The sequence below is a fragment of the Lipomyces doorenjongii genome (assembly GCF_038497915.1).
Source record: "Lipomyces doorenjongii strain NRRL Y-27504 unplaced genomic scaffold V1508scaffold_186, whole genome shotgun sequence".
Lineage (NCBI taxonomy): Eukaryota > Fungi > Ascomycota > Lipomycetes > Lipomycetales > Lipomycetaceae > Lipomyces > Lipomyces doorenjongii.
The window spans coordinates 1-11,779 of NW_027118253.1; the positions used below are offsets into that span (position 1 = coordinate 1).

Genomic DNA, 11,779 nt, shown 5'->3' on the forward strand with positions numbered 1-11,779 from the left:
CTGGGAGGTTTCACGACGTTGATGGTGAACGCGCCCGATTATAGTCGATATGCGCATCGCAGGCGGTCGACGTACACCACACTTTTTGCTGTTCCTTTCACGGCTACTCTGGTAACATTTATGGGGGTGGTTGTCGCATCTGGATCCAAAGTCATGTATGGTGAAATCCTTTGGGATCCTTTGCAAGTAGTCGACAAATGGACGTCAAAAGGCGGACGGGCGGCTGCATTTTTTTGCGCATTGAGTTTCTACTTCTCGCAGCTGGGTCTGAATATCGCGGCTAATTCGTTGGCGTCTGCTAACGATATGAATGCGATATGGCCGAAATACATTAATTTGCGACGGGGCCAGTTTATTGCCGCATTCCTCGGCGCCTGGGCGCTAACCCCGTGGAACATCATGACGTCTGCGCCAGCGTTTTTAAACTTCATGTCTGGATACAGCATCTGGCTTGGGCCACTCTGCGGGATCCTCATAGCCGACTATTTTATTGTTCATCGTCAGAAATATGATGTCAATGAGCTGTACAAATTTGGCGGGATATACAATTACCGGTGGGGATTCAACTGGCGAGCATTTGCTGCCTTCACTATTGCTTGGGTGCCGCTATTACCTGGATTCATTCCTACGGTGTCATCTGGGATTACGGCAACTTCTAGTCTTACGCACTTGTATGACGTAGGATTTTTCTATGGGTTTGGATCAGCAATTTTGTCGTATTCGGTGATCTGCTATTTTTTCCCTGCCAAGGAGACCTATGTTGAGACGGCAGTCTATCCTGATGATATTATGAAAGGCAGGGACATCGAAGACATTTCTTCAGAAGAAGTGTATAGTGAGAAGATACCGACGAAGTGAGTGTCTCGTGGACAACACGCTTGACACCAATGTGGGTTATGGTGATCTGTTTGAGTTTGTTGATTCGCTAGGGAGTGGATTTCAAAGGGTGACATTGCCATATTCCAAGGGTCTCGACTTCATCGTTTATGAACCAAGAATGTAGGATATTGTCGTTTGTTATTCGTAATTCGTAACTGCTTTTGTCCGTGGTTATTGTTTTCTCACTAGACACTGTTACGCGATGATAGCTGGGACGCGCGACAAAGAGGTGTCGACGTTGTCGACGAAGACTCCTTGACTCCATGGGGCCTGGAAACTTTCTAATATTGAACTGAACTATTTCCCAGACAAGCGGGACAGACGCCCTCTATTTATACTTGTCTGGGCACAAAAGAACAAGGCAAACACAAAACAAAGTGCCACACAACACAAGCAAATGAAACAAACAAAGGCACAAATGACCGCAAAAAACGAAGGAAAAACTACGCGAGGAAAAGCCCGAGCCATATATGAGCGAGACCGGACGAACGATGAGCAATGGAAGGGTTGCTTGGATACTTGCAGTCCAAGAGGGATTGACGAGGAATGTTTCTATAGAAGCTCAATGCCTACAAGCCACTATCCTGCCTCTCGTGAATGTAATCAACTTGATAAGAGATCTTGAACATCATGGGACGGGCGTTCGGCGCGTACGTGTTGACGCGTTTTATGACTTCCTCATTAGGACGAACCTCTAATTAGGACATCCGGGAGATATTAGGTAGGGTAACGGTTCGCCGCCATAATTTTCATCCTCCCATAGTTAATGAAGCTGACGCAATTGAAATCTCGGTGAAGCTATCATCATCATCATCCACTGCTTTCTGTCGTCGCAAGGTTTTTTGCCCCCTGCAGTTTGCTTCTTCGATTTTGCTGGCATTGCACCCGTCACTGAGAGAAGATAGGATGTAAATGGCACTCTGGTTGATAACAATGACATGGGCACAGCTGTTTTTGACTCCTGATTATTTTGGTAGTTATACTATTCTCATATTCTCAAGGCAAGGGTAACGTCTTACCGATTGTACCAAAATAGCCCTCCCTTAATCCTCCCCTATAGATTTTGTTGATACACGTGATATGTTGGTCACGTGCAGAGTTGCCAGTTATGCCGTTAGGTGGCGCATATATGGCGAAGGTCTGTGGGGTATTGACGATTACACCCCAACAGTGGTGCTGTCCGCCTCAGGCTTTGGGAACGTAAGTTGCACTGTAGTCGTTGTGATCTGTCGCTATGATACTAGTGTGCATCGGCAATGAAGGAATATGGCGGGCGGAAGGGCAATCGGTCGAGATGTCCATTTCTACAACTTTGCAGATCCTGATAAGGCGCTTGGTGGACTGATATTGAATCCTTCTGTAACCGAAAAAACCTTTCTCTCTATGCTGGGCAACCTCATCATTGCATCTGGTCCGTATCGCGTAACCTTGCGAAGCACCGGACACGACCTAACGCCGACTGACGAGCCTCTCCAGCCAGGCCACTATGATATAAGGCCATATTCTCGCAAAGGTAATGTTGATACTAAAGCAGTCTTTGTATGTAGCGACTGCTGAATTTGACCCAGTCACAATATCGATTACAGATGAGCCATGGATAATGCGAATAATTTCACAATCATCCACAGGCAGAGAGAGTACATTCCGAACTGAAGTCCGTAAAAGAGACGGGAAGTGCGTGATCACTGGCACAATTAACAGACGGGCTAATAGAGATAATTGGACAGGTTTCCATGCCGCACACATCTTCCCATTGTCCAGTGAAGATTATTGGGTGCAGAATGGGTTTTGTCGGTGGATTACGAACAAAGGAGAGCGCGACACAGGGATTAACTCATGCCAGAATGGCCTCCTTATGAAGCCCACTATCCATGAGTTATTTGATGGATTTTATTTCTCTATCAACCCGGACGATGGTTATAAGATAATCTGTTTCGACGAAGATAATGAGGGGATAGACGGGAGAATACTTGATCGTGTTTGTCGAGATCCAAATAGCGATCGGAGTGCAAGGGATGAACTGCTGCGGTGGCACTTTCGTCAGGCAGTGTTGGCGAATATGAGAGGGGCTGGCGAACCAAGTTTTGAGACTGACTTTCCACCCGGTAGTGATATAATGGGGGAGATCCTCAGCGGGCCAGCAGCAGCCAAGCGGATGGAGGCAGAGCTTTCTTCCAGATTGTGTGGCTATTTCTCCCCTGGGACTGTCCAAAGCCTATAGCACAATATGATTCGCTTGGAAAGCGTCCAGCTGGAAATAAGTACTGTGAGATCTGGTTCATACTGGAATGTTGTAAAGAATTGGCATTGATCTAATTTTTTATAGAATTTATATGTAATTGGGGGTAATTTATATTTACTAAAGGAGATTACTGTTGTGCGATGATAGCTGGGATGCGCGACAAGAAGGTGTCGACGTTGTCGACGAAGACTCTGCTTGACTCCATGGAGACTGGGAATTCTCTATATTGAACTGAGCTATCTCCCAGACAAGCGGGACAGAGTAGGCACCTTGCCGGAAGAATCGATAAATTCTGAACTGTGTATCCAAGCCGGTCACAGGTTTGAAACGTTGGCTGTTGGTCCTTGTCTTTGTCTTTTCTGTTGGTGCTAGTACACTTGAGATGTCTGAATATTCAAGCATTAATTTCGACCCGTTCTAAAACATTATGGCAAGAACGGCAGCGCCAATGACAAGAAAGCTGACAACGCTGTTGGCTGAAGCCGCACCAGTGGAATGCGGAGGCGGTGGGGCCGTGGCGGAAGCGTTCTTGCCGCTAGAAGTAGCGTTGGGGTACAAGGTCGTGACCGTAGACGGCTTCGCAGATGTTGTAGGTGCAGCAGACGAAGTCGTCGATGCGTTCGGATAGCCGGCGAGCTCAGCATACACTTTGAATGGTATACTGCCGTTTGGCGCAAATTTCCCGTCCGTGCCGTAGTAGAGGGCCTGATACGCATAAAGGGAATAGTTGTTGGGGTCGTCTGTATTCTTGGCTGCGTAGAATACGACCACTGATCCATTATACGCCAGATAGGAGTTCGCATCGATCCTGAATCGCGTGGGATTATTGGAAGCGATGGAAATCATGACTAAGCTGCCCGAGAACTGGAGGTAGTACGGGTTCGGCAGAATTTGGTAGATTGTAGGGTCGTAGATCGTGCTGTTGTCGCTCTCGTACACGAGCAGCTGCGGGCCAGCTTCGAGGAAGACGTAGTTGACCCCGTCATCTTCTTGAATGGAAGAAAGCCCCATGCCGTTGATGGTCGCGTTTTCCGATTTGACTCTAAGGTAAACATCCCTCGGAGCCGCAATTGTACCGACGCTGGCGATCAAAGCAACCAGCGTGGCGACAGTAACGAATCTCAAGAGTGCCATGCTTGCGTATGTAGGTTTAAGCCCAGTATCCGCGGGGCAGCGGCGCCTTTTCTACAGGCCAAAATGTGTCGGACCTCGACAGAAGCTTGCCATAACGAAAATACGATTCATTAATTGGTCGGCGTTGACGACGAGGATCGCGCCCCTATCGGCAGCCTCAATGGTTTCAGTCACAATTTTCATACAACAGCTATGTTGAATGATTCAGGGTAAGCCGCGTATTATTAGCCACAATGAATACTTTGGGACAGTACCTCTGCCGTTGCTTTCATTTGCCATTGTGCCGAATTCATTGGTTTCGTGAATGGAACTTCAGGGGCCATGTCTGATGACGTCGCCATTTACCCACAGAAGTCCACAGAAGTCCCAGTCCCCGCTTTCCACCCCAATGGGGCCGCTGAAAGAGGTATTTCAAGCGAGAACTCAAGGTCTCAAGCCATCTCTATTTCTTTTTTTAGATGGCCCGATCTCGGCTTGCAGGGAAACCATTGTGTTGCACCGTTACACTAACATTTGAATTGTTAGACAGCCGCCGTATTTTGAATTTACGACCACAATACCGAGATCGGTGGCGTTCTTCATGCACATTTTGGCTTCGGGGCATAAGCGTCAACCTACAGCTACTCTCGCCGGTCCAGTAGCTGCACTCTTTACAGCAAAAAAACGCCAATCCTAGAGGTCTTTGCATGTAGCACCAACCTTCGTTGACCACGCAGAATGGGCCTCTCGGGTCTGGCTCAGACCTGATGAAGTTGGCAACTACTCACGATGCAGCGGAGTTGGCCCGTACCATCAATGTGTCCAATTCGGAGATCAGCCTAGGTGCCTCCATGAGACTCTGAGACGACCACGTGAGAATCGATGACGTTAGGGTTTTCGTGAAAGCGGGCTATTTATTAGTACAAGGTAAATAGGATCCGGGCAGCTCGATATGTCTGAAGAGGGAAGTTCTAAAGCCAGTCAGAATATTTATCTGAGTTTTGCCGAGCTCCGTCTATTAACACATTTCTTTCGACAATATCATGAACACTGAGCCATGAGATCTACAGGGTTGGTAAGGCGCAAGAACTGACTTCTGAAGAAATGATTTGAACGGTCAGGGAAAAAGGGGCAAAGAGGCTGCTTGCATGGTAGTACGGTATTTTCACTCAAGATGACTTCGAAGTCGGCGGAGCATTTAGAGTCACTTATACACTGAAGTCAAGTGCACTTACACCGTCTACATTTGAGTTGTCCGTTGATACATTACATTCAAGTCTCGCTTATTAATATACACTTACTCTACACTGACAAAAAAATGTAGTTGATTGGCACTCTGAACTGATTTTAGACAGGGAAAAGAACGCGGCGTTCTGATATCATCATTTAGCTAATCGTACGTTCCAATATTCACACCTATTCTCATTCGGTCTTCACTTCCTGCTTTTTGGAGTCATACAGCTCTCCACGCGCTTTGACCAAGGCCGAGATAGCCTCACCAGCCTCAGTCCCCAGACTTGCAAATCCTTTGACAACGCCATCCCGATCGCCAGGCGGCTTCTCCTGGCTCATCTTAAATTTACCTTCGATCTTATTAATCCGAATTTCGATGCCCACAACATTCCTTTTCATGATTTCAATATAACGCTCCGGAGCGTCGTTGACCTTCCATGGCTGCGGTTTGTCACCACCGACATAACCCATGGTCGACCTCTCCGTATGCTCGGAAAGGTCGTGAAGCTGCTTCGTTAGGAACGCTCGGTCTCGGGGGTTTTGGAATCGTAAAGGAGAGAAAGCTTGCCGTAAATCGGGACTGCAGAATAGTTCCAAGTAGGCACAACTTTGCCTGTGTCCGGTTTGGTTTCGACATAAAATTTCGGGGTCACGTAGTGGTCATGCTTGCCATTGAAGAGCACCAGGACTTCGTCGTCGAACTCCAAAACGTTGGGCGGCTTGTTGTCCACGGCCTCTATCATCGCTTTTACCTGCGGGTTCTGCTTGGCAATGTGGGCGCGGAGTCGACCCTGGGGTCCAGCATCACCGGACTCATCTGGAAGATCGAGCACAAATGGGACATGGCTGCATTGCAGGAAATCCTGTTGGGACGACGAGATTCCCGTAATCAGGATCAATGGATTTTCGCGGATGAATTGGAGCAGCACTGCGGTGTCTGTCTCTGCGTGAACAGCTGGAAGAAACATCTTTGGTTAATGAGTGGGAAGATGAATGGAAAGTGAAATGGAAGGCAGATGATAGCGTGATTGAGGGTGGGTTAAGGTACAGACCACATATATAGTGTTTGGTTCTTACAGCCCATCATATGGAACAGCTTTCAGCATGAGTCACCTCAAATACCGCCCGTTCTGGAAGCGCATATGTAAAGTGCATGGGGCAAGTACTATATTCTGCACAAGTCGAGTTAAAGGGGGCGATGCACATCGAACATCAACGTTTTGCAATTGGACGGTGCTTCCCGCACCTTCTTTGAAGCCGTAATCGTCGGCTAACATTACGACATCGTTAGGTTAGCCCTGAAAGCTAAAAACCGCGTGTTTCCGAATCAGGGCCCACACGGAAGGGCAGTCGGCACAACCAGTAGTTAAGCCAAAACATAGAAAATAAGGAGAAAAAAACGTTGGCCCTAACCCCATGTCGTTAGCGTCGGTCTTGTGCACCTGATCGGGTATAGCGCGGATTGCGACAACCCATCAATATTGTTTCGACGCCAATAAGTACACGACCTGTTGGCAGCATTTTCCTGTTTTTGCCTTCTTTTCGCTTTATCTTATATAAATATTACAATATATTTTAATATTTGTAGGAATTTCTCCTTTCTTTTCTTTGCTCTTTTCTTTTTTAAAGGGGAACAAAGTAACATCATAGATAGCGATTGCAGTAGCGATCACTCCGGACGGCCGGCTAGTAAGACTCGCTACCCTTACCCTGGAGCCTCACGCCTGTCAACTCTATTCATACTCTGAACAGTCAGGGGTCCGGACACACTCTGCATTTTTTCTGTTCGTGTGTCTCGAGACAGCCTGCAAGCTCGCGGCAGCAATGAGACTAGCTACCAAACTCACTTCCTGTGCAATATTTTTCGTAAGTTGTGTAGTAGAATGAGGCGGTGTGTCTAAAATTGGAGGCAAAAATTCGTTGACATTGACTGAGATATGGAGACCACCAACATATATAACTATATATATGTATGTAGGTAGAATCCTCTTCTCTACCTGCAATTACCTGCATCATCTTCTCTACACCACAACCAACCTGTTCAAACCTGCGGAAATATGGGCCCTACAACAGCTCTACATATCGGTGTACTCACCAACACCCCGCCCGGCAATGAGTTCTGGCACGACGTGAGGCAATCATTCAGGGATGCCTTCGGCATTGTTGCTCCCGGGGCTCAAGTCGACTTCTACGATCCTGTAGTCGAGGGCCACTTTCCTAGGCCGCAGGATTATGACCTGATTATACTCAGTGGAGGCAAAGCAGACGCATCCTCATCGCAGCCCTGGGTATTAAGGGTGTTAGACTTTGTCCGGGCTGCCGCACGAGACTCCCCGAGAACCAAAGTCCTGGGCATTTGCTTTGGTCATCAGGCCATAGCTAGAGCATTCGGAGGAGGGGTTGCAGCTGTTCCTACTGGTCCAATTGTAATGCTCACCCTGCTATTGACATGAATGCACATGCCGTATGGCTAATGGCATGCACAGGCCGCTATTCAGGATGTCAATTTGACAGAAGCTGGCAAGAAATTCTTCCCTTTTGCTGCCAGTACTGGTTATTATGTTAGTCTCTTATCCTTCTTTCTCTCTTTCCTTTTGCCCTTCTCCCTCATTAACGACATAGTAGAGATTGCCCGAATTCCATGTCCGCGAAGTAGTCAAGCATGCCCCGGGATTCATCCACATGGCGGAGCGCCATGAGTGTTTCTTGAATGAGGACAACACAATCCTCTCCTTTCAGGCCCATCCTGAACTTCAGAACAGCCTTATTAAGAACCTGCTCTTGGAAGAAGACCGAAAACCCTGAAGCTTGATCTTAACATCGTCGCAGAGGAAAGTCGTTCACTCTCGACGGCAACTCTCAAGGCCAAGTCAGCGAGGTCGCCATCCTCGGCTATGTGACTTTGACTACGGCGAGCGAAGAGCCGTGGAGATCGTGGAAGAAGACGAGCGACAGTGGTGTTGGAAGAAGTCGCACTGAGACAGACGAAGAAACGCCCCGAGAAGTATGCTAGAAATGGTCGAATTTCAAAATCTGGGAGAGATCGGGGAAATGGACTTGCAGAACTTGGTGGGGACGAGTGCGGGCAACTATATCTGGGTGACTAGAGATCTGCAAACCCCAAAGCGCGTCGAGTAAGGTGATTCTATGCACCAAGGCGTAAATTCTAGCAATATCATGTCTTTTCAGTCACTAAGAATGGATATACATTCTGTATATAGATCCCCGGAAATCCTCCATTTCCCATGAATCAATAAAGTGCTAATTGACTGGCTGCTGTACGAACTCCCTTTGGGAGTCCCGCCACCGTCATCAATTGAAAGCGACACTCCAAATACGTCTCCACCTAGCTGTCTCTGGCGGTTAATTGCTTTAACAATACTGACTGTCTGGTAAACCGGAAAGCTGCCCTCCTCTGTAGGCTGCATTTCTTCAAGGTCTCTCAGCCACTGCTCAATCCACATGCCCAATGTCAAATCCTGGCACCGAAGTAGGGCCGATAGGAGCAAGCCCGAGTAGCCTATGGTGTAGTTATTTCTGTGGATAGATATCCGTGGATTGGTTCCCTGCACTACCCCTAGAAGTAATTGTAGCCAGTGCCGTGCTTCATCACATTCATGCCCGACGTACTGAGCTGCATCTTGCGATTGAAAAAATACTGGCTCAATCGGGGCATGCGCTTGGCGGTCATCGCTAGAAAGGCTAATATCCAGAGGTCGCTCTGAAGACGGGAGATGTGCAAACCAGTTATCCAGTTTCTTGGTCTCTTCGGCGAGTAGTGTGCAGTATTTCTCAATCTCTCCCTCATCTAGCCAGTTACTCCCTTCGGTCCCAGGCCCAGCGTTCGTTGAGTTTTGACATTCCCAATGCCTAAGTGTTGCCTTGAAGTTGAGTTGGTGCGAGTGGCACAAAATACTCAGTACTGCAACCCGCCGTTCATGAAGATTTTCAAAACTCTCTTGGAGAGCTCGGGGCAGAAGCACTGATCTCTGATGCAATTGTACTTGCAGTGAGCTAAAATACGTTCGTGCCCACCACACATGAAACCGGCATTGCCTCCACGCGACGAGGAGAGCTTTGGAAGGCGAGTCGCTCGTCCGGTTGCCGAGCTCCAGGCCTAAAAGTGTCGTCAAACCCTGGACATGGCAATTAAAGCCGTCAAAGTTGCCCATGGACGATTCAATATAAGCGAACAAAACAATAGTTGCCAGCACTGTTGTTACATTGTTTTGATACTCTTGAGGGCTGAGCCGAGTAAATGACTTTATAGCGGTTGAATAATAGTGCATACTCCTCGTTTGGTGCGTGATGTTAGGGCGAAACGTATAAGAGCAGGCAATCGAGGTTGGTGCCAAACGCTCCGTCTGCATGCGGCCGAAATTGCATGAGGATAAGGTGAGAATTGCTGCTTTCAGTGCTGGGAAGCCATCAACAAGATGCGAAGCTGCGCGGAACGTCGGGTGCAACGCCGGTAGACAGTAATCCTCCCAGTATGTGGAATACAATATGTCCATATCCAAGCGCTGTAACGAATTCATGAGGCTTAAGCTTGGCATGCGGCAGCGTGTAATCATTGGTGCTACCAATAAGTTCTCCCGGCTGACTAAATGAGATTCGCAGATAGCTTCTATATCGTCCCCAACATGGATATCAGATGCATTTAAGCCCACCGCATCAATAGGCACTTTTCGATCAGTATCCCTCTGATCATTTTCCACTCGACGGCCGCGCCCCCCAGTTACCACGCGAAATTTGAACTCTGGTTTGAAAGTCTCACAGACTCTTCCGAGTCTAGCGTATGTCCCACATATCGGCTTCTGCTCATCACACTAGGTATTGTTAATCGGACAATTCATGAGAAGGTCAATGGACGATGCTACGTAGTTGGACAAACCTTGGTACGCCTTTGGCGACATCTTTTGCCAACTTTTGCATCCATTGCGCGAGCGGACGATGTCAGTTTTCTTGGGACGTTCAGGGACGGGCGTACATTTGGGACCACTAAAGAGACGAGATTATTGCTACCTTTATTCTCTTTAGTCCGATAATGAGCACAGCGAATCATCAGATTGAGTCAGGATACTTGGTTGCATGGAGCGCCAGCGTGACCCCGGTTGGGAACGACTGCCACTCTCCCCACAAGGCTAGCCACTTTTGTTCCTTAGACTCTATTCAATCAAAAACCTCCAGGTAACCTGGGCAGGCTAATTCATAATATTTCTGCGGACCGAGGGCGCGAGATGCATCGGAGAAAAAGCGTCGTTATATCGTGGTCATTAGTGTCGGATATGGTTAGGGTTTTCCCGATGAGGGACAGTCTTCGCATTTTGTCGTGTTTTCTTCGTCTTGCCGCCTTTTTAGTCAGAAATAGCTCGCCTAGCTTCCTCAGTAATTATGGCTATACCAGAGTGTTTGCGAATAACAGTGAACATTTCTGTCGAGGATAGTGGCTGATGTGTGCCAACTGTTTCCAGATGATCTCATAGCTAGGTTGAATCCACAAACCGGAATCCGGGCAGTTGCGGAAAGAGCTTCACCGCTTAGCGCTCCCATGATATCCACTGCAGATGGCAACCTGCTTAGGTTTCAGACATAAAAGATTACAACTACTGATTGTGATCAACGTACGGCTATCAGTATCACATTATTTTCTGCAAAACTTGTGCTTTGATGTCACTCTATATACTGCCGGTCTCTCCCCTCATCGCCCTCCACCACATTGTCTGTCGCCACGCCTCTCCTTCCTCTCCACCCAGTAAGACACCCCACTTCTTAAAAAACCACGGTTGAACTTCCCAGTGGTATGGTATTCAGACATATACGGGTGCAGAGTGTGTTCGTGAGTTAGCTTTGCGATATTTCGGTAGTGATATTATGGTGAACTAATTTCTTTGGTATAGAGAGCATGTTGTACGCGATTTGGCCGTCCTTCAGGAACGTGCCGAATACATTGCCCCAATCAGCGAATATTAATACTCAACTGATGACGTCCTATGTGTTATACTTCATTACTGTACTTCCATTCCACTATGTTGGAATTCACAAGGTCAAATGGCTTTTCATGCTCAAGACTGTGGCTACATTCATTGTTGGGTTCGGGTTGATGGGATGGATGATCAACACTGTGGGAGTGAGCAACAGTTCTTTATTCAGTCAAGGTAACACCGTTCACGGATCTCGGTTCAGATGGGTTTTTATGAACAGCTTTTATTCCAATCTGGGAGGTTTCACGACGTTGATGGTGAACGCGCCCGATTATAGTCGATATGCGCATCGCAGGCGGTCGACGTACACCACACTTTTTGCTGTTCC

At 47.7% G+C, this 11,779-nt stretch overlaps 7 protein-coding genes across 7 annotated transcripts; 4 read left to right on the forward strand and 3 right to left on the reverse strand.

Moving 5' to 3' along the window:
• V1508DRAFT_362458 (permease for cytosine/purines, uracil, thiamine, allantoin-domain-containing protein) lies at positions 1-858 on the forward strand (the record flags this gene model as incomplete). The annotated part of the gene is made up of 1 exon (XM_066937231.1): positions 1-858. A coding segment is annotated over one exon (858 nt), but the record flags the coding sequence as incomplete, so codon positions are not given.
• Positions 859-1,732: 874 nt separating this feature from the next.
• Positions 1,733-3,100, forward strand: V1508DRAFT_446247 (HNH endonuclease-domain-containing protein; the record flags this gene model as incomplete). Its single annotated transcript, XM_066942428.1, has 2 exons — positions 1,733-2,392; positions 2,448-3,100. The coding sequence occupies exons 1-2, from the start codon at positions 2,146-2,148 to the stop codon at positions 3,098-3,100; spliced, it is 900 nt and encodes a 299-aa protein (XP_066792068.1). The 5' UTR covers positions 1,733-2,145.
• A 148-nt stretch (positions 3,101-3,248) lies between these two features.
• V1508DRAFT_428903 (uncharacterized protein) lies at positions 3,249-4,642 on the reverse strand. The gene has a single exon (XM_066941847.1). The coding sequence runs from the start codon at positions 4,253-4,255 to the stop codon at positions 3,539-3,541; it is 717 nt and encodes a 238-aa protein (XP_066792069.1). The 5' UTR covers positions 4,256-4,642; the 3' UTR covers positions 3,249-3,538.
• A 1,014-nt stretch (positions 4,643-5,656) lies between these two features.
• Positions 5,657-6,435, reverse strand: V1508DRAFT_407248 (putative FMN-binding domain-containing protein; the record flags this gene model as incomplete). The annotated part of the gene is made up of 2 exons (XM_066938841.1): positions 5,657-5,974; positions 6,049-6,435. The coding sequence occupies 2 exons, from the start codon at positions 6,433-6,435 to the stop codon at positions 5,657-5,659; spliced, it is 705 nt and encodes a 234-aa protein (XP_066792070.1).
• A 935-nt stretch (positions 6,436-7,370) lies between these two features.
• On the forward strand, positions 7,371-8,462 carry V1508DRAFT_89557 (copper/iron-regulated glutamine amidotransferase). The gene is made up of 3 exons (XM_066943096.1): positions 7,371-7,893; positions 7,954-8,028; positions 8,093-8,462. Exons 1-3 carry the CDS (start codon positions 7,525-7,527, stop codon positions 8,270-8,272), a joined length of 624 nt encoding a protein of 207 aa, XP_066792071.1. The 5' UTR covers positions 7,371-7,524; the 3' UTR covers positions 8,273-8,462.
• Positions 8,287-10,708, reverse strand: V1508DRAFT_89636 (uncharacterized protein). Its single transcript, XM_066943098.1, has 2 exons — positions 10,458-10,708; positions 8,287-10,296 (listed from the first exon to the last, which is right to left on the reverse strand). The coding sequence occupies exons 1-2, from the start codon at positions 10,530-10,532 to the stop codon at positions 8,653-8,655; spliced, it is 1,719 nt and encodes a 572-aa protein (XP_066792072.1). The 5' UTR covers positions 10,533-10,708; the 3' UTR covers positions 8,287-8,652.
• A 594-nt stretch (positions 10,709-11,302) lies between these two features.
• V1508DRAFT_89628 (permease for cytosine/purines, uracil, thiamine, allantoin-domain-containing protein) lies at positions 11,303-11,779 on the forward strand (the record flags this gene model as incomplete). The annotated part of the gene is made up of 1 exon (XM_066943097.1): positions 11,303-11,779. A coding segment is annotated over exon 1 (407 nt), but the record flags the coding sequence as incomplete, so codon positions are not given.

Excerpts from the sequence above, each read along its gene's own strand:
- V1508DRAFT_428903 (XM_066941847.1), bottom strand. The coding sequence starts at position 4,255 with ATGGCACTCTTGAGATTCGTTACTGTCGCCACGCTGGTTGCTTTGATC.
- V1508DRAFT_89557 (XM_066943096.1), top strand. The coding sequence starts at position 7,525 with ATGGGCCCTACAACAGCTCTACATATCGGTGTACTCACCAACACCCCG. Across the intron at positions 7,894-7,953 it reads CTGTTCCTACTGGTCCAATT|GCCGCTATTCAGGATGTCAA; the intron begins GTAATGCTCACC and ends TGGCATGCACAG. Across the intron at positions 8,029-8,092 it reads CTGCCAGTACTGGTTATTAT|AGATTGCCCGAATTCCATGT; the intron begins GTTAGTCTCTTA and ends ACGACATAGTAG.
- V1508DRAFT_89636 (XM_066943098.1), bottom strand. The coding sequence starts at position 10,532 with ATGATTCGCTGTGCTCATTATCGGACTAAAGAGAATAAAGGTAGCAAT. Across the intron at positions 10,297-10,457 it reads TCTCTTTAGTGGTCCCAAAT|TGTGATGAGCAGAAGCCGAT; the intron begins GTACGCCCGTCC and ends AACAATACCTAG.